The sequence below is a fragment of the Apteryx mantelli genome, chromosome 4 (genome assembly GCF_036417845.1).
Source record: "Apteryx mantelli isolate bAptMan1 chromosome 4, bAptMan1.hap1, whole genome shotgun sequence".
In the NCBI taxonomy this organism is placed as follows: domain Eukaryota; kingdom Metazoa; phylum Chordata; class Aves; order Apterygiformes; family Apterygidae; genus Apteryx; species Apteryx mantelli.
In genome coordinates this window covers 78,916,563-78,937,631 of record NC_089981.1, presented here as the reverse complement: position 1 = coordinate 78,937,631, position 21,069 = coordinate 78,916,563, and the positions used below count along the sequence as shown (strand labels likewise).

Below are 21,069 nucleotides of genomic sequence, written 5' to 3'. Positions count from 1 at the left end.
TCAAAACAAAAGCATAGGCAAACATTCAACGACTTGTTTGAATTTTAGTGTAAGGAGACATATAAATATCATCAGACCCTCTCAAGGCTTTAAAAAACTAAAAAGTGACAAAATAATAAAACAACCAAAAAATGCTAGTCTGAACATCAAGAGGTTATAGCCAAACATTAACTGTTTATATAACTGATATACATCTACATCAGAATACAAACCTGTACACCAAAGCAAGTATGTTTAACATAGTGGCAACATCAGGATGATCATGACCTGAAGTCTTCTCCAGATCTTCAAGAGCTTGTTTACAGAGTGGTACAGCAACCTCGTATCTACCTTGGGAAGCATACTGGATAACAAGATTATGAAGGGTCCTTAATCTTGCTGGAATTTCATAGCCACCTTGTTGGGCAGCAGCAGCTGCACTGCTATGCTGTTGTTGAACTGGAACAAATACATGAGATTTTAAGTTATTTAAAAAGATGACCATAATTGAAAAACATCTAACATTACTGTTCAATGACACAGAAAGAGAATTGCTAAATTTCCTCAATACCAGGCATTAGTATTGGAATACACTTCACAACAGTTATGCTCTCTCGAACAGTAACAGTGAGAAGATGACAGTTTTATTCTTCATATTCTCTCCTTGCTGAATGAATAAAGACACTATTAATATTTCACACTTCTATTAAAGGGCCAAATGTAGAAAATAGATGAAGGAAGTAGGTACCTATTCCAGCTCAGCAAACTACTAACAAATCTCATATCATAATTTTACACTTACAAATATCCAAGATTCCCCATGAAAAGGAACACTAAGACAGAGAAGCCAAAAACCTGCAGAAAAGTTGAGCTGATCTGTTCTTTTTTCTTTATTCTCCTTCTCTAAATGTACACTTTTTTTTTTGTTTCCTTTTGTTCGCCATACCTTCCAAGAAATACTCAGGGTTGTCACATAAAGGATTAAACACTTTGGATGCCATGAATAACAGTTATAAGAGGAAAGGCAGTGAGTCAAAGTCAGTGTCAACCTTTTGATTGTACTTACTAACCCTCAGGTTTAGCCACATTTTTTCCTGCAGCACCTAAACTGCTCAGTTTCATTAAATTCTAGCCAACACACAGGACAGGAGCTCCAGTGGTGAGCCTTTCTTTTCTCCTTTCTATTAAGCAAAAAACACTCTCACAGCAAGTGGGAGCCTTATGCCAGTGGAATCATACAATTCCAAACCTATGCCCACAATCACTGCCTCCCAAAGTACTTAAATATTTGTGTATTTTCCCTGGAGGTCAAAGAAATTACTGAAGTGACACCCTTCTCTTTTGTAGAGCAAAATTAGGTATGTAGACTGTATCACTGTAGAGACAGCTCTGCCATTCAACTTTCCCACCACAAAATTCTTGGGAAGCCAGAATGAGCTCTGGATGGAGTTCATGATCAACATTAACCTATTCTAACCTCTTTGTGTCTTCCTTCCATTGCTGGTCTTCGCTACCAAGCTATCAAGACTGTATCTTATGTGCATCCAAGAAGGAAATTCAAGACTGCTGATTACCAAGGAGGGGCCCTTCAGACATTTTTGCTTAGCCATTTATCAACTAAGAACCATTATACTACTAGCATATTGCATATACACTACAACATCAACACATTGTATATCATCAGCTTTACACTCATAAGAAAAGCACAAAAATTCTTTAAACAAGACCTATCTATCAATGGCTTCCTTCAACCATGCTACAAGATTGCTAACTCAAACTTTACTGTATCCATAGTCACCAATCCTTCTGACTTGAAGACAATGCTTCTAGAATGAGTAATAAACTGAAGGAAGACAATCTTAGCAAGACAAAGGATTATATGAGAAAGATTTCACACTGAAACCTGCCCAAAAATGTTAAGTCAGAAAGGTCATTAGTAGAAGCAAACTTTCTTCAAAAATCTAGTCTTGAGTCCTGTATTAACCATCATGACTAGTTTTCCTGTTTCCCTCTTCTACCAGGGCAAGAGGCAATCGCCATTCTGCTCTAACCCACAGTACATTATGTATGGATTATTCATTTTTCTGAGGCATTTGTAGCTTCTGTGTTGCAGAAATACACTAACAATGTAATTTGAACTGTACTTACTTCCTTGTCCTTGCTCATCTTCATCATTGGGAAATAAGTCATCCAAAGGCTCTTTGGTGGAATCCGTATCTTTATCTTCCTGTAAAACACCCCAAACCCAAACAAATTGTTACACTATCAAATCTGAGGCTTAAACTTAAACAATATTTAAATAGAGTTCTATATCAACAGACAGTTTCTTTAACTGGCAATGTTAAAGGAAAACCCCACAGTCAGAACGTAGGAAGTGCCAAGAATAACATTTCTCATAGAAGTTTAATGAAGGTCTCGTGTTCAAATGTATTTACATATTCTGTCCCAACGAAATACAGGACACCTTCAGCAAAGTCAAGAATAGAAATCAGGTCTCCTAGATTTCAGTCTCAATTTAAGCACACAAGAACGTTATTTGCTATTCTTACAAAGACAGTATACCTACAGAACGTACCCAGTGAAGAGTGAGCTCTACTGAATACACAATTGTCCACAGTACTTCTGAGGTCATATATGCAGTTATTGATGCAAGGGGGAGAGGAATAAGGAGATTCATCTCCCAAAGGAGAATAAAACTGCACCAGCAACTTTAATTCCTTCATTTCAATTTCGGAGTACTCAATTTCTGCACTAATAATACATTTTGCAATTGTGATCAGTAAGGTTCAAAGAGTAAACACACCTGGAAGGAAGTTCAACTGCATTATTCACCTTCTCACATCATATTAATCTCAGCACAATTCATCTATATATATAAATTTTAAACATTAAAAGATAATTCCAAATCCCACAATCATGTGAAGTAAAGAAACAGAGGAACTCAGTCCTGTTTCCTGTATTTGGAGCCTACGCAATAAAAATGGTTGAAGTTGTCAGAAATATTAATCTCAGTAAGTAGAAAACATCCTTTTCCCCCCCCCCCCCATATGTTCATCCAACACCTTTCTCCACAGATGAAAGAAAGGCAACTGCTGCTGTTGGCACACATGCTCTATGGTGGAAAAGTGCGTTCTCTGCAAAAACAGCAGATCGCAGGCTGGATCTCACATGGGAAGTTAAAATTTTAAGTGTGCTGTTTCCAAGCGCTAAGCAAGTGTATACATGCAACCATTTTCAAAGATTGTTAACAGAGACTATTTATATGACTGGTGAAACTATAAAGATGCTTTGCTTACTTAGTCCCTATCTGCCAATTAAATTTCAAATTTTCAGTCTAAGTCAAGTAATGGTGCTATTTAGGCCGTCTAAAGATTATAGTTCCACATTTAGCACATCAAAATCCCAGTATTCCCTCCTCCTGACCCTTTTCTTCTCTTAAAGAAAGTTCTGTAACAGTACTAAACAGGCTTCGCTGACAGTTTTCAACTTGAAATACCAACTCATGAAACAGCACTGAAGTTCTGCATGCAGCTGACTAAAAGAACTCACACTATGTTAGAAAGGATTTGGTCCAGTAGTTGGTTAAGCATGACTAAAATGCATGTGTTTTCCCTCATTATGTTACTGAGATACTTGGTTATGAAAAACTGTTCTTTCCAAGACATGACTGAGAAGGTCAGAACATACCAAGTGAGATCTTTCTCTGCAATACCATCTAATTTAAGAAAACAAAATAAAAAGATAACATGAAGAGCAAACAGTTTAGAAGTATTTAAGTAGTAAGTTATTTCTGTAAATTAAAATTGTATCCACTCTCTCTCCAAAATTAAGAATATATGTTATTAACACAATAGTAAGTAGCGACTAAAAACGTGCAGATGATCACGATGTTTGGCACAGGGTCAAGAAAGCAGATTCAAAGACCTCTTATCCTAGTGTACATTCTCAACAGATACTGAGGCTAGACACTGCTTTCACTAGACCAAGATTAAGTATTTTTCCTGCAGTTAAAATAAGCCAAGTCCTGTATACACTTACAACCTGCTAGAGTTTACACTGCCACTGAACAGCAAAAGAAAAATAAAAGGAAATTTTTGGCTTCAAGTCCAGTTCTTCACATTTTTAAGCTAATATGACACTAAATAATCATTTAGCAAATTTTCACCCTCATATCTATTTTATTATCATCCACATGCAGTAAAATATAAGTAAATAAATAAATAAAAAGAAGCTAATCTGTCAGATTCTTTCTGGGAACTGTGACACTGGTACAAGGTAAGCATTTTTATGTTACAGACAAATTTATGCATGTATATACAAATAGAAAACTTGCACCTCCCATTTCTCAGTAACTAGGCATCTTACAACACACATCTAAATATAAGCTGCTTTTTACTGTACAGCTACTTACTGATGGTGAAATATCATCGTCGTATTTTTTTAATTGATTCATGAATTCTAGATGTTTCTTTTCTTCCTCCAGTTGAGCCACAGATTGCTCACTTTTCTGTAGTTTCTGTTGCGTATTGGCTAGTTCATCTCGTAGCCACTGATTTTCCTGGCATAACCGGCGAACCTGAGCACGCAATTTCTGCTTCTCTGATTCCACTGCATTTAAGTGATTTGACAATGCCATCATTACCTAAAAAGCAGAAGATATCACATGACCTATGTCCTCTAAATACAGTCCTGTATTTCACACAAAAGGCTTTTTATACTTAGAACCTGTCAGCTGTGAAATCTGGTAAAGGTTTAGATTTTGCTTTTTTACATATCTATTTGGTGTTCACCTTCCCTCTACTTAAACATATTTACCATTTGTTCAGTCAGAATTAGTCTGGAGGAATTCTTTACTAATGACTGTTTTTCGTGATGCAACTACTGTTTGAAGTCAAATTGTTTTAGAATGCCTTAAATATTACATGCAACGTTAACATGTATTAAAAAAATGAACCAGAATTTAGATTACTGAAATGGAAATCTTTGTTCTACTAATACAAAACTGAGTAAGTATATTTTTAACTTCGAGAATTACAAAGATAACCTTCCCTATAAGAACAAAACCATAGTTCTAGTTCAGCAGTTTTCAGACAGAAAAGGATTCATACGCATGTTTGCAGCTTATAAGAATCAACTCCTCAGCATAACAATAATACCTCAAAGAAACAGTTATACTACTTACATCTAAACATGGAACTGAACTCAATTTATTTAAGCACTTTATATATGCATATCACGAATTCAAGTGTGCAGACAGCCGATGTGTCTGAACAGCCACATTAAGGACAAAAATAGAACGGCCATTAAAAAAAAAAAAATCCAAGGAGATTGCTTTTATGTTAAACAATGTTGAATGAAAAAGGGGCCAAATACTACATATGGAAGATATTCTGCCCTCACTGTTTATCCTAATCTCCCATTGATAACTGTAGAACAGCTGATAGCAATCCCAGAAAGCACACCCTATAAGCATGGGTCACTGGTGATAATAAAAATCACCACAAATTATATCTAGAAGAGTTTGACATCCCTGAGTTATCATTATTTCATCCCTCAATTTCATGTTTATTTTATACATAATTGCCTTTTTTAAACTAAAAATATTATATTAAAGCATATGTATTTTTAACTGAAATTTCACATTTCCAAAAAGTATACCACGTCTTTATAAACTACTTTTTCTATAAAGGTAAGATAAAACTTCAGGGATAAATTTGTAATACCAGTCCAAATCTCTAGACTTCAACACCTGTCTTTTTATGTATTCAAAACTGTTAGTAATTTAAATTACTTAGCCTCTTCAAACATTTACATTTTTAACATCAGAAAACATGTTTAGGGAAGTTGTGATAGTACGGTCAATATACTCAAATACCAATGTAGAAACTACAATGGCAAACTAAAATCTTTAGTAAACTTACTCTAGAGTTACCTGAAAGCAAAGTTCAATTACTGGTTCAGCAAAGTCACTTTCATCTTCATGACAGTAAGACTTACCTCATCATATCTACATATCATACAAGTATCCATGAAAAATATTTCCATATCCTAATTTAAACACAGCAAATGAAATGAGAGATCACATTGCGACATCCCCAAAGCACACAGGAACACTGTGGGCTTTTCAGGTCTGACAGCAGTCGTTCAAAATGTAATTGCTTTCCTACCAAAGGCAATACACATAGACTTTTTGGATCCTCAGCCACCACAGTTCACAAGACATCAGATTGGCAGACAAGGCAATAACATTTGAAACTGAAGCTACTTAATCTGATAGAGTCAAGAATAAAAACTAGCTTTTCAGAGTCCCAATACCACGTCAAAGTTAGGAGAGAAAAGATGCTCATTCACTCACAGATCTTCTACAAATACATATAAAAGGAAATCCAACTGCTGCAATTTTATTCCACTTATCCTTTAAGTTTTTCCATCCTACACAAGGGATCAAAGCTTGTATGCACTAAAGCCTGACAGCCCATACCACGATGACTAGGCAAAAGGTTGTTTTAATTCCACATTTCCATGACAAGTAGCATATATTCATTCTTTCTCTTCAAAACATCAGTGAAAGTTTTTCAGGCTCTGTACTCAATTCTTAACCTTTTGAAATATATTTAAGTTCACTTTTGTTTTGGTAAAAAGCTCAATAAACATTTGGGACTCTTAGGCCCCAGCAGCATCATGAGCTAGAATAAAGGATCTTAGAAATCAAGGAAATAAAAAATGAATTTAAAATTATAGCAGAGCTCAAAGGTTGGGTCTCCTAACCTTGAGCAAATACCTGCATTTGCGCGTGACCTAGAGTTAGAACGCTGATAATGCCTAATTCTTGAACTTCTCAAACATTACCTGACTAATGCTGTGGAAAAGTCTAATCAGAAAGCAGTAATTGTCTCACTGAAGTCAAGAGGAGCTCTATTATGGGCTTCAGTGCTTTAATACTGAATGCATAATTAGTTTTGCAACATAGTAAACAGCTAGTATTTACTTCTGTTTAATTACAGCAGTCTTCCTCCTTAACATATGATAATAATGTAAATGTCTTTGCTCATTTTTAATATTTAGTAATGTAAATGTAAGTCCTTAAACACTGATCTCTGTTTAAAGTTTCCAATTAGAGGCCAAATAATGAGCTTTCATTTATTTTTTTATATCAAAATTTCAGTCAAAGCCTGGAATGCTTTATTTCTACTCCAGTTTTACCTGTGCTTCACTAAGTCCAAGTTCCAACATCTCCAGTGACTTTCGAATCATGTTTGATTTTTCTTCAACCAGATTAGTTTCATCATCTTTCTTCAAACATTTCAGTGTTTCAAGTAAGCTCTGTAAAATTGAATTGTGTTCATTCTTCAGTGCCTCTAGTCCATTAATAACTTGCTTAGTTTTGGCAATGATTTCATCTTGAGTAAGCTTCTCCAACTTCTCTTCCTTTAGATACACCATTGTGGACATGTTTTCATACATTCTGAAATGAAAGAGTACATTAGTTACCCAAAAGCAACAATAAAATAAGGAATTCTCAATAATGTAATAAAACTTGCCTTTAAGAAGTTATTCAAATATGTGAATTTGAAATTTATATTGAGAATATAATGGTGTTTTTGCACAACTTTTGCAATATTTTAAGTCCTGGCTTTGACAGGGTTTCAAGTTCTCCAATTTCTATTTCCAGGGTTAATATTAATATTCATAAGCCAAACAACAAATGAAAATAAAACATATACTACAAAATGGCAGAAGAATTTCTAATGAGCACCGAAGAATTGAGCAAACTAAGTGCTCCATCTGGCTTGCTGCAGAAGTTAATATAGTAGTGGGTGAATGTAAGAAACTATCTGCAGATGCCACTAATCTACAACTATCTTCACAAACGTCCACAAAATAGGAGCTCAACTTGAAGAAATATTATCCAACCATCTAAAAAGGGTAAAGATAGATCAATCAACAATCAGGAAAAAAAAAAACTTAGTCCTTTTCCACTAAGAAGAAAACACCATCTTCACCTTTTTCCAGGGGCTAGAAAAGGTATTATACCTATATATTTTTAAAATAATAACTGTCCCTTAAGATTACATTACTGTAAATCAAGTTACATAGAGGTGTTCAATTGTCTACAGGTCTAGACGTAGCTGTTTTGATGAAGTTGCAACAACTGTCATAGGCTGGGAAAAATTATTTGTATAACTCAATCCTCGCAAGAAACATTTCAGTGTGCTATGCTGTCAGTAGGTCATGCACCATATCAAGGATAGTAAACTTCTGAATGTTTGTAAACACCTCTACCAAATGCAGACCAAAAAATGTTTAAGAACTCAGGTGATTATTATTATATGTCCTGCTACTGAAGTGACAAACAAGTCTAACAATGTGGAAATACAGACAGAAGACACAGAAATCACTTGATTCTTTTTAAAATGTTGCTAGGAAAATGCTCTATAATAAAAATTAAGAAGTATAAAGGAGTAATTCCTGGATTAAGATATTTATATCTTCAAGTGTACCAGGAAATATAAATTAGAACAAAGAGACTATAAAGTAGCCAAGATTTTTCAAAAGCCATAAATTACAACTTATCTATGTGAAGACACTTGGGGAAGCTTTGATAAACTAACATTTAAAATTAATTAGCTAAACTGTATTAGACCTTTTCATAGAAACAAATCTAATTTTTGAAGAAAGCCAAAAGGAATTTCAACCACAATAAGAATAGGCAGGTGCATGTGGGGAGGGGGACGTTTGTTTAAAAAAGATGTACAATTTATCCTCCAAAGCAGAAGTTAAATGAATTTAGGTGATTAACACAGACAAATTAACAGCCATTCACTGTTACCAAAAAACAACAACAACCACCAACCCACAGCCCACAAACCAAGAGAGTAACAGAAAAATACTACATCAGACATTGCAATGGTCATCTTTAAATAAAAGAAGGACAAAGTAGCCTGCGAAGTAGATATTCCACGGAGAAACCCAGCAGAAGACAACTGGGTGCACAATGAAATTGTAGGTGTGAAACGGGCACTAATGTTGTTACTACAGGGGAAAAGGGCCGTCAGACAGAATCTCGCACGCCATTCTGGCTGATTACACGAAAAATTGCAATCAAGGAAGGCTAAGGTAGCAGAAGGGTCTGTTCTAACAAAGCAGCCTGTAACCAGACCTGCACATCACAGAAGCTTTTTAAGAAAGGAAAAGCAGGTTTAGGAATTCCATTTAAACCCCCAAAAGACAGAAACAAAACCCATCACAACTTGTAGACCTCTTTTACAAATACATTCTTCTCTGTCTCAGTTCTGTGTGCCTCATTTTTAAGCCATCACATTTTAAACCAAATATTAAGAAAGTAACCGTGAGCTTCCATTGCCTCAGAATAACCAATATGCAGAACTGTACTTGAGCTGGTGCCAATTCAAAAGTTACAAAAAGATACAGATAACCTGAAGAGACAATTCTCCTACAGTGAAAAATAGTGGAATCCTAATCTCCCCACAGACAGGACAGGAACAAACCCTTCTACATAGGTTTCCTCAGATGTCCACTTAAATGATCTCTTAAAATACTTACAGAAAATTTTGAAAATTTTGTTCAGACTTTTGTAACACTATGACGGAAGAATAATTTACAGAATGGAAGACAAAAAACATAGTAATTCATTATGCTATCAGGTCTGATTCTTTATAGGAATAAGATTAATAAACATCTAAAATATCTTTTAAGAGTAGCATGAAGGTGTGGGGCTATTTCCATGTTGTTTTTTTTTAATATATATATATATATTTTACGAAAAAGCCTACCAATTTATCAAAGAAGATCACATTTGAATACATTATCATGTGATTTGTTTTGCATAGCCTGAAGCTGAAAATCTTATGGGGGGGGGGGGGGGAAGTAGGGATGCATCCATACAGAGGAAAAGAGACACAAAAAAACCCAACCCACTACTGTGCCTTTCTGTTGTCACCTTCCAAAGAAGTTAGTTCTTTCTTCCTCTGTTTATCCCTACAGAGAAAAGGACATAGTCAAAGGCTTTGCAAATTCCTGTTGCTTCTATCCTGACATCAGCATACTGTCGACCGCATTGCAAATTTCACCTGCTATAGGGCAGGAATTCTAGATTTAAATGCTAATTTTTAATTCAATGCACAACTGAAAAAAATAAAAATCAAGATTCACAAAGTTTTAGTGTGTAAAAAAAAAAAAACAAACCAAAACAAGAGATTGGGGAAAAAATATGCAACACGATCAAAGTTACAACAGACTAGCCAGCTGGCTTAAGCAGTTTACATATCATATTCGATATGCGCTTGTGTAGATCGTGAGTGCTACATCTCTGTTTTATTTACCACAATGTAGAATATTACAAAGTACAGTCACTTAACAGTTTTCAAACATTTTTAAAAATAAAGCAATTTTCTTCCAACACACACAAAATAATTATCTTGACCTGCCCAAGTTCATAAGCTCTATAGTGACTTCTATTAAACAAAGAAATGGATTGAGAGTAACACAAATCTGACCCAAAGCAAGCATAAAGAAAGCAGAGCCAAACCTACAGACTTCCAGTCATGTAACTGCGGCGATAATCCCATCACACAAACTAAAACCGATTACAGATACAGCCACTTAAGTATTTCGTTATCCAAGAAACTTTCAAAACAATTTTACTAGTACTTCTGACATTACAATTTTTGCCTAAGTTTTTCAGTGGACATACACACAACACACTGAAATAACTACTTAAGCTCCTGAACTCATTTTTAAGGAAGTCTTAAACATAAATATCTTTTTGTATTTACCTACTTTATAAAAAAGGAAAATGTCATTTTGTTGTAGGTCACCTCCAAGAATAAGAGGATTCATGTTTAGGGTAAAATTTTATTTAATTAAAAGAATAAGAAACTGTTCAAAACACACTGATTTCTCAGAACTAAAATACACATATCAACATCAATCCTTCTTTGCATAGGAAAATTCCTTATTAAGAAAGAACATTTCTCTTTACTAAAAAACCCACAAGATCTTTTTCCTTGAGTAAAGATTAGCATGGATCCTAGAGACAGACAGAAAATAGTAAAACAGTTCTAATTTTTGGAGGTTGCTTTTATTTCTTTATTACATATCTTGAAAAACACCATTTAGATTTTAATTATTTAGGAGTCAGATTTCAAGTATGAAAAAACTTGGAAGATAATTTTTTTTTCATGTATTTAGGGTCTGTTCATTAAAAACAAAAAATCTGCAAAGAGCTCTGTCAAATCAAATTCTCACTAAACTTTTCCTTCTGAATATACAGATAGCAGACAGGATAGCTAAACACCAGAGAATAATAAGGTGTCACCATTTGAGAAGTAGTAAATCATTTCCTAACAGTAAAAACTATCAAAAGACTTGCTCAAGCCACACCTTCTGGCCCTGTCATCTACCAGCACTTGCAAACTCCATACAAATATATTACATATTGACTTGACCTTTTTATATCTCCAATACTAAGTATCAGTTCACTGCTTTGTAACAATGATCAGTCTATTCAGGGCTTTTTACCTTAATTTCACTCTTCATTTCTCCTTAGTTAAATGAGAACACTTAGCACCCTAAATCTTGCATGCACATGCTTTATTTTGTATTAGCTGCAGCTTACAAGTCATTAATTCCCTGCTGAAACCCAAACACTGTTCATTACATCATGGAATGCACAGTCTTGAAATATTACCAACTGCTTTAACCGCTATTCTTCATAAAGTAGAAGACTGCCTTCTTGGACAATCCTGAAAAAAAGAGAATCACCGACAAAGAAAGGTTCATTTGCAGAGTTATTAGTGCACTAAAGAGATGAAAAACACCTCACAGACTGTTGAGGGGCATGAGTAGTATGTCAAACACTAAATTAACCGCACCTCTTCCTAACAAGGCAGTTCACAGTGACACATGCTAGTCAGAAATGGTGAGAATGAATCACCCACGGATGTCTTTTATATAATTAGAAAGATATTTGTAAAAGGACTCAGAAAAACATTCCAGTTTGAACATATTGCTGTCAGAAATGTCCAAATTCCAAAGAAGATTAAAAAAAATAAGTAAAAATTCTAAGATACTCACTTCACTATGAGGCCATTTCTACTATCACAAACCATATTCCAATACATAATAAAATTTATAATCTCAGTCTTTTAATTTGGTTTACTCTTGTTCTATTTCTAATGGTTGTTTATATTCAGGAATTTTATTCCAACATATTCAAATATATATATATATATATATATATATATATATATAAAAAAGGGCCAATTCTCTGTCCTTCTTTGGCATATCCAGCACAGTAGCTGAACTGTCATGCTGTGTCTCACTCTTTTCATCATATTATTTTTGAATTCCTATATGAATGCCTACAGAACAGAAAATCTTGAACTGCATCTGCAAGCAGCATACCAGTGGGGGGCAGCTGTTAGGTATTCTCGCTGACCCACTTCTGTGAACAGAAAACTGCTGCATTTCTGTCCTGCCTGAAGTTTCCAAATATGCAATCTTAGAAAATGTCTTCACAATGTAGCACAGATATACACAAGTTACTTAAAAATAACTCAGTTAATAAGAACAAATAGCAGCACATATCAGAGGCCCTAAATCACCGATCAGAAGTAGATAAAAGATGATGGAGTTGCACATGACTAGCAACCAACTTTAAGCAATGAGAAGTCCTTTAGAACACAAAGTTTTCGAAAAAGAACCAACCACTGGACTCACTACTTCCTACTAGTAAGCATCTGAATTAAAAAACCTTATTGTGCTCCTTCTGCCTACCTTCAACTCAGAGTTAACCCTGAATACAGAAGTCTGCCCTACAATCTGGTTTAAAATAAAGGTATACAAGGTAAATAGTACAAAAAAGATATTTGTCATCCTTAAATGTCAATGGAGTATAACCTAAGAAAAACTCAGAATGAAGTTCATAAGTTGACCTACAATCTTAACACTTCAAGACATTTATGTTGGTAAGCATACAGGACAAAAACCTCATATTTTGTAAAGGTTTATCCTTTATATGGTAAACTCACTAATTTCTGAAGAGATGCACAACGAGTATATCTAATACTCAAAATGACAACTTCACTAAAAGGTGTAAAATATCAGAAGAGTTGGATACTGGCAGAGATTTCAACTGGACTAACATGACTGTTGTTCTTCTATTAACCCTGCCCAGTGTAGCTTACTCTCCACATCACATCAGTGGGAAGAGGCTGCATTGCTACATGTTCTGCACCCACCTCACAACAGCATCCAGCTCTGCAAAACACTGCATCATACATTTGAGGAAAACCCAAGGGCTTTCATTAAGCTGATCTGCTGTATTAAATTAAGTTTAAGTGAAGAGGGTATGTACTAGTTTAGCTGAAGAACACTGTTACCATACATTTGGTTTGATACATTTGGAACCTTTTAATCACCTGGCCTGCTGTAAAAGTCATATTTTTCAGGGAACTCTTCGGATTCTTAGGAAGATATTTCATAAAAAAAAAATAGAGAGAAAAGTAGGTTAGTAAAATATATTTGCTAATACAAGAGTTGATAGCAAAAAAATAACTCCCATCAAGTCTGTAGCAGGGATGACACTGACATTTCTCGTCAAGAAACCACAAGCTATGAAGATTTGCTGTTGAGGAGTCCATCTATATAGAATACTATGTGAAACTCCACAAACACTAATGAAGCGTATACCGTTTCTTAGCAATCATATCTGCATTCAGGTAAGTAACAGTCTTAACACTATTTTGAAATAAATACTTTTGCATTTCAATAGTAATTGCTAAAAAAACTTTAGTTATTTCAGCCTGTACTTCAGTATCTGTGGCAAGTAAACTACTTTGATTAGAATTATGATTTCTTGCTAGAACAGCTAATTCAGTAAAACCCGCTAAACACAGAAGAATTTAGACTGGCATAAAAGTACCATATAACTATACAGATTACTTGTCCTCTTAAAGGAGAACTTATTCTGGTGTCAATTCCTTTGTACTTAACTGAACAGACACATTTTAACTACCATTTCAACCACCCTAATGTAGATAAAACTGTACCCTTTTTAACTGCAGACAATTCAGATGACCCGCCAATATAAGTACTTCCAAGCTCTCTTTTAGATTCAACCACATCTGGTGGTGTAGCTATAATGCTGCAGACCGTGGCCAAATCCCATCTTGTCATTCTTGCTTACATACTACTTCAGATGAGATCCTCAGGTGACATGGCCATCCCCCTAAACATTAGTAATTCTGCTGTCAGTTAGGTAAGAATGCTGTAAGAGGAAAGTATTCTCTTTGTGGGGTATCTCACTCATTATGTTTTACCTTACTGGAGTACTAAAAATACATAGTGACTAGAACACTGAACAGTGACATATCCTAAAATCACAGAGGGCCTTTAAAAAGTGGCATCTGTTTGGATCCTACAGTCAGTCCACATGTACCACAAGCAAGCAAGGGGAAGGATAAAAAAAAAAAAAGTATTCTCTATATACATTCCCAAGACCTTCTACCAACTCAGGTTTCAAATTAAGCTGGATGAAAATAAGACCTTTCTATTCATTCGCAATCACATTAGCAATTACTCTTTGCCAGAGCTGAAGCAGGTGCCAGAGCTGTCTGACAGCTGCGCGTTCTAATGCGGTATCGGAGACCAAACTGGGAGTCTAGAGAACCTACACCAAAAGGAGGTCTTTCAAGAAAGTACATGCTTACTAATTCTTTGTTAATTGAGGTCCCTATGACTACCGTCTGTTACAGGCTGGTGGTACACACCTTTCTTATCCTAAATCTGAAACAACATACTTATTTAATACCCACAGGCCTGCAGTAAAATCAAAACACCATTCTTTTCTAGAATACTAGAACACAAATCTCTTCTACTGTTTGGTAGTCTTGGGCAATTTAAATCTAATGCTTATTTGTTAGTTTTAGTTATGTCCATGCAGTTTCCAAAGACAGGCATAAACTCGGGATTGCAAATCTCAGTCTCCTACCCACTGGAGCAAGGGAGTTCTTTTTTTTTTTTTTTCCCTCTCTGTACTACTGCTGCGTCAACAGCAAATATTATCTGTCACCCTTCTCCAAAATTAGTACTTCCTTCATTTCTTGTGAGCACTAATAAGAGCTTCTAAAGCAGTCACAAGTGGCCCCTGAGAAAGCAGAACATTTTGCCTGTTCACTAAAAAAGTGGCACAACACACCAGTCTGGGCCACAAAGGATTTGCCTTGTGCTTATAGCCACAAAAGCCACCTCACTGTGACAACTGGAGATAAAAAACCACATTTTCATGGAATGATCATGACAGTGTTCAGAATAGTTACATAAAGGCAGAATAAATTATTCTTAAATGCATCAGAAAGCAGAAGTTGAATGATTAAAAAAATCATATTTACACTTAGCTATTAAAAATTAAAAATGCTTGTCACATGAAGCAATATACATCAGAAGAAAATCAAGGACAATTATTCTAAGAAAAATTCTGTATTGTGGTTTAGTATTTTGTAGTTATAAAGACATGCTCCATAAATTTTCTGTTTTAGGTGGGTTGAAAGTACTGTATCTTTAAATAAATACAGTCAAGACAGTTTGAATTACAAATCCATCTTCATTATTAAATCCTGTACTTTTTACTCTCATGGCTCTATGTATCTACATTTCTTTAAGTGGCAATGTCACTTGGCTCTTCATGCACTTTTCAACTTGTGCACCCATGTTTTCAGGGAATCTTTAGTCTTGTCTGATAAGACCTTTTTTCATAGGGAGATTCTAGCTGGTGAAAGAGTCTCTTCGGGATTGGAATAGAGAGGGAGAGTTATGACTAAGTGTTTTTAAAGATACATATCTTGCAATTTTAAGTAGCCAATAGTGCAGGCAAAACATTTACTTTTTTTAACTTGACTCTAGTTATTTTTTCATTTTATTGTTATTTTTGGGACATGAATCCCTTTATCAACAATTCAAAGTATCTATTTATGTCATTTATTTAGCTCAATTCTAAACAGCGCTCATGTCAAAGCACAGGAGCATTCCCATCAAATCAAACTTCCAGATCACATTAAAAACCACATCAGCTTCCACTTACTAACATCAGACCTATGCATCACAACAAAATCTACTTTTTATGGCATACCCATAACCTTTAAAAGAATGCATGCAGGGAGGGTGGAGGGGGACATATCTTGCCTCTCATCATTGTCAGCAAAGCTTCCCACGTAGGCCCAATTTACGTGAGTATAGATTATATTACTCTTAAGTGCTTGAGGGCATTGTACCAAAATAAGAAAACCAGCAATTCCTCCTTCATACATAAGAGGAACATCCACTAACAGGGCTTCAAGAGAGACCAGCCTTTAAGTTTGAAAAATCCTTAAATCTGGTTTTGAAGCTACTTAATAGTTTACTTTAGTAAGATATACAAAACTGTGCAAAGATGGAATCGCCCTTCAAGCTTTAGGGAAAAGAGACTTCCTCCCACCCCACGCTTTCATAAAAAATAAAAATAAAAATAATAAAAAAATCCAAAAACACTTACTAAATTCTTCCAAGATGACTACAGGAAAAAAAAGCTGCACAACTAAATAAGTTCTGATGCTGTCATTAATATTGAGCATTAATTATTTCTATCCCATTAAATATTGCACCAAAATTGGTACTTTCAATGACAGTCACCATTTATCAAACAGAATACCTTTTACACCTTGCAGATTTCATCTCACAGAAAGTGCAGCAAATGATGCAATCATCTAAAAAAGCCTTGCACCATTCACTGTATATTTTATATATCACGATAGAGAGCTGATTTTGTTATAAGGTTGGGAATCGTTTCCTGGTTAAGCACTCCACAACCCGCAACACTTACTCAGATGGTCTTGAAGTCTATTGCACCAGGAGGTACACAGCAATACAACAGGCCCTAGCCTAGCACCTTACAAAGCCATCTTAACATTTTGTGTACTCACACCTGGGGCTCAAGTCATAGTTTTAGCCCCCTCTGCAATGATCTTGCACATTCACGATTTAGGCCAGTACCAGGGCACTGGGTGGACTCCTTTGCAACTCCTGAAATACTGGCTTTGGCAACAAGACTAGCTTAACAGTTCCCACAATCCTGTCATAATACATCACTTTTCTGGTGTACTGGCACAGAACAAGAGCATGCTATAAACTGGATAATGGACATGACAGAGGTAAACAGTAACAGTTTGACTACTCTATTTTAACCCATATCATTTGGATAAACCTGATTCTAAAGTATCGCTCTACTGGTTCATCTGTGGGGGGCAGAATAAACAGTTATTTCCTAAAACACCTTTGCCACTAAAAGCAACATATCATGCACATTCTAGTGTTGCTGCATGTGCAGCAGGGCTTCCTCCCAGCCCTCTCAAATCAGTCTGCATATTTCCAGGCCATTTGTTGTCACAACAACTGGGTGAGGATCAAGAAACTGAGTCAATGGCCACACAAGGTACAACCAGGCACTGTAATTCAAACCCCACTGACTGTTGTTTTTAAACATATGCTGTGCATCTTTGCTCTCTGTCTGCATTCTGCATGGACTCTTTTCAGAAAAAAATTTAAAGTTAATTTTATTCTAACATCAATATTTTATACATGCTCTAAAATCCACATGGAGCATATAATTTTAACTTAAAAGTATTGTCAGAGAAATTGGTATTAACTGAATAAGAAAGATTTAAAACCAGAGTAATTTAATCATGAATCAGCCTTTACCCCTTTTCTGAACAATGGGAAGGAGATGTGATTAAGTAACAGCAAATTACTGGGACATTTAGTCAAAGTCACCCTGTGATGCCTCTTGCCCTTTCAAAAGACAGGGGACAGATAAAAAAATCTTTGAAAAATGAGGACATATGGCTAAAGCATGCATCAGTACCATAACAAACCTTATCTGTCTTCTCTGCATGATTTCTTAAGTCACCAGGAACACCTACTAAGCACCAGCGTCCTGCACTCCAGAACGCTCTGAGAACAGAACGCTACAGAACAGTTTTATCACATTCTCTTTGTTAAACATAATTTTGCCTTACGGTTGACAAAGCAATCGGGTTTGCACACCAAACCTACCCAATACACACCACTCCTCAAAATTAACACATCTTCCTGATGATTCATTCATTTGCACCTCTAGCAAGACCTTTAGGTCACCACCAGTATGCTAGTGCACTGCTATACATACAGTGACTCCTGTACCCCTCCATGTTTCAGTACAGCTAGAGCCATTATACTGAATGCAACCGGGGTACATCCAAAAAAATGCTAAATACAAACAATAGCACATTCTTGGATCTTCCATGCATTGTTTTACACATGCAGAGGAATTCAGAGCCAGAAATGGCCATCAGATCACCCGGTGTGGCTTCCTGCGAACACAAAACCACAGACATTCACTCACTCAGCCTATGGCTAGAGAGAAGCTGGTAATGCTCCTCGTGCAGCCCTAGGTTTCATTCACATCCTCCATCATGCCAGCACAAGGACTCATGACACTTGTAATAAATTGAATCAAAGAACTGACCCTTTTACTGGATTATTCTTCAGTCAGAGGTGAGGGGACAGAAAAAGAAAAGGACCAGAGTACACACCCAGTCAAAATATAATATTTCACCAGGTTGTCAGGCAGATATCTGTGCTAACACAATGAGGACACGGAACAAGTGGCAGGAGTGAGGTACTACGTAAACCAGCACTGAGACTAAAGAAAAGTTCAAACAATACCCTTAGACATTGGGTATATGCTACTATTCTGTCACCAGAAACAATTTAGGAGGTTGCGGTCCTCCTCCTCTCTCAAACTTCTAATCTCCCCTATATCCTCACATATTACCATCCCACTAGTTGCATTATTCCAGCTGTATGTGGCTGCCCTCTACACTGACCCAGGGGGAGGGGTGGACTTCATGTTTTTAACCAACCCTTTCTCCCTCAAAATACACTCTAAATATGATAGGGGTGGGGGGAGGGACACCCAGTTTAATCACAGGAACAAATGAAACAGTACAGCCGAGGATATAGTAAAATCCACTCATGGTGAAGAAAAGAAAGAGAGAAGAGAAAAAGAATGAGAGAGTAACTACAGTCTGTCTGAAATGGAAGCTACTCAAGCTGGAAAGGAAAGACACAGCTATAACTTTTCTACATCATTCAGCCTGACATTGTTTGATAAAGGAACATTCATAAACATCCCCTCAATCTTAAGTACAATATTCTATCCAGGGGAAAAAAAAACAACAAACAAAGCAAAACAAGAAAAACAGAACCACCCTCAGCAGAGACCCCACCTCTTCTCCTGCTAGTCCATAAACCAGTATGACATGCTTTGCAAATCATTCAAGCTACTGTCAGCTGCAAGGGAGCAAACTTAAAGATACATCACAAGGATGTAGTTACTGAAATCCCTCGGAAGTTTAAAACCACCACCCTCTACCCTGTGGAATGGCACACACACACAAATAATAGCACACTGCAAGTAATCTTAATGTTTTGTTAACATTTAACAACTTGTGCTGTTTCCAGGCAAAAAAACAATATTAGAGTCCTATAAAATAATAGTAATAATATACTGTTAAAGAGATAGCAACACAGGACATAAGAAATAGTTTACAAACATAAAATCAGTGTCTATATATAATGCAAAAACACCAAGAATTAAGATACACAACCAGTTATTCAATAATTCCAAAAAAGATGAGTTGTCATTCTTTGGATTAAGATGACTGATTTTTGAATACAACTATAATGGTTTTCTGAAATATATATGAAACACATAATAGTTTGTATCTGCTTTTTTATATTAGCAAAAAAGTTCAACTTTACATCAGACACTTCTTGACTTTCTAAATGTTAGTTAGTACAGCATTAACTTTTAAAATGTTTTTTCTGGTGTACATGCAAATACAAGGTTAAAAGCACATAGTAAATAGGGTGTAGTTTGCCACCACCTCAACCTGACCGATGTGCAAGGAAGCTGGTATTACTGACTAGATTGGTTACATCCTTTGCTACATTAACTTTACAATTTTATTAAATCAGTTATAGTTCTGATGTAAACCCAGGAACAATATCTTAATACAACAAATGGGCTTTAGAGCAGATATTTACTAAGGAACCAAAATAGGAAACGGCTCACTTTAAAGTCTACCCACAAAATATGTTTTACCTCTTTTACCAGTAAGGGGTGCTGCACTGAGAAACATGGGAAAAATCTGTATGTTTAAGTGGAGAACAGAGGGGAAAGTCTATTTGAAATAGAAGATCGCCTGATCAAGTACTATCATTGGTCAATACACATTATTAGGTCTTCCTAACTTCAAGCAAGAAGGAAGGCCAATAAAAATTGACAAAACCAATTCAATTCAATTCCACTTGCATGGCAAAACACAGCTTCCAGGGTAAAGATTGTTTCATACTGCACTGACAGAATTAAATAGCAGAGTCCATGGGAGACAAGCTGGATTCAAAGAAACAACATAATGACTAAGTCAACACACAGATACTATTACTTGCATCTGTTTTCTTAGCTGACTGAATCCAAAGAAACTGTATCAAATATCTGAGATTAATTTTCCTCATATGTTATAAAAAATTTAAAATACCTAGTGTGAACTGTGCTTTAGCATTTGCCCTCTGAAAAGAAGTTTATTCAGTCCCAGATATATTTTGGCTCCTGGAAGCACACATTTGCAGTCCTCATGCTTGCCTATCTGCTATGGATTGTCATTATTAATTAACTGTTTAGCATAAAATAAAAAACCCTCCAAAACAAGTACGGCATCATCTTACGTCTGCAAAGCACCTCATACAAGACCTTATGACAATAATTCCTCCACCACCAAAAGGATCCATAATTCTGGCTTTTACCCTCTAACAAAGTGCCCAGCTCAAATCCCATGAGTGATGGCAACAAAAACATCTCAGCAAATGTAAGCTGTCATAAGTGCACCTTTTTCTGGTCAGGCATTTATTGATTTTGGTGGCTGATAAATAATTTTTCAAAGAAACAACACTTATTTCTACAGCCTGCTATCAGAAAGGAACGTTTCACCCAAG

General features: G+C 35.8%; 1 protein-coding gene across 14 annotated transcripts in view; it reads right to left on the bottom strand.

Annotated features, from left to right (window-relative positions):
- Positions 1-21,069, bottom strand: part of KLC1 (kinesin light chain 1) — a 50,018-nt gene that overhangs the window by 25,491 nt on the left and 3,458 nt on the right. For 12 of the 14 annotated variants that reach the window (XR_010883961.1, XR_010883963.1, XR_010883962.1 and 9 more), the window contains exons 2-5: positions 7,183-7,444; positions 4,391-4,621; positions 2,128-2,206; positions 213-438 (exon numbers count right to left, since the gene is read on the bottom strand). Coding sequence is in view for 9 of the 14 variants with exons in the window: in XM_067295039.1 (XP_067151140.1) it covers positions 213-438; positions 2,128-2,206; positions 4,391-4,621; positions 7,183-7,443 (797 nt within the window). In the remaining 5 variants the exon portion in view is untranslated. Of the gene's footprint in view, positions 1-212; positions 439-2,127; positions 2,207-4,390; positions 4,622-7,182; positions 7,445-9,940; positions 9,950-13,421; positions 13,440-21,069 lie in introns of those variants that run through there. The other 2 variants (XM_013940805.2, XM_067295038.1) reach the window with 2 other exon arrangements.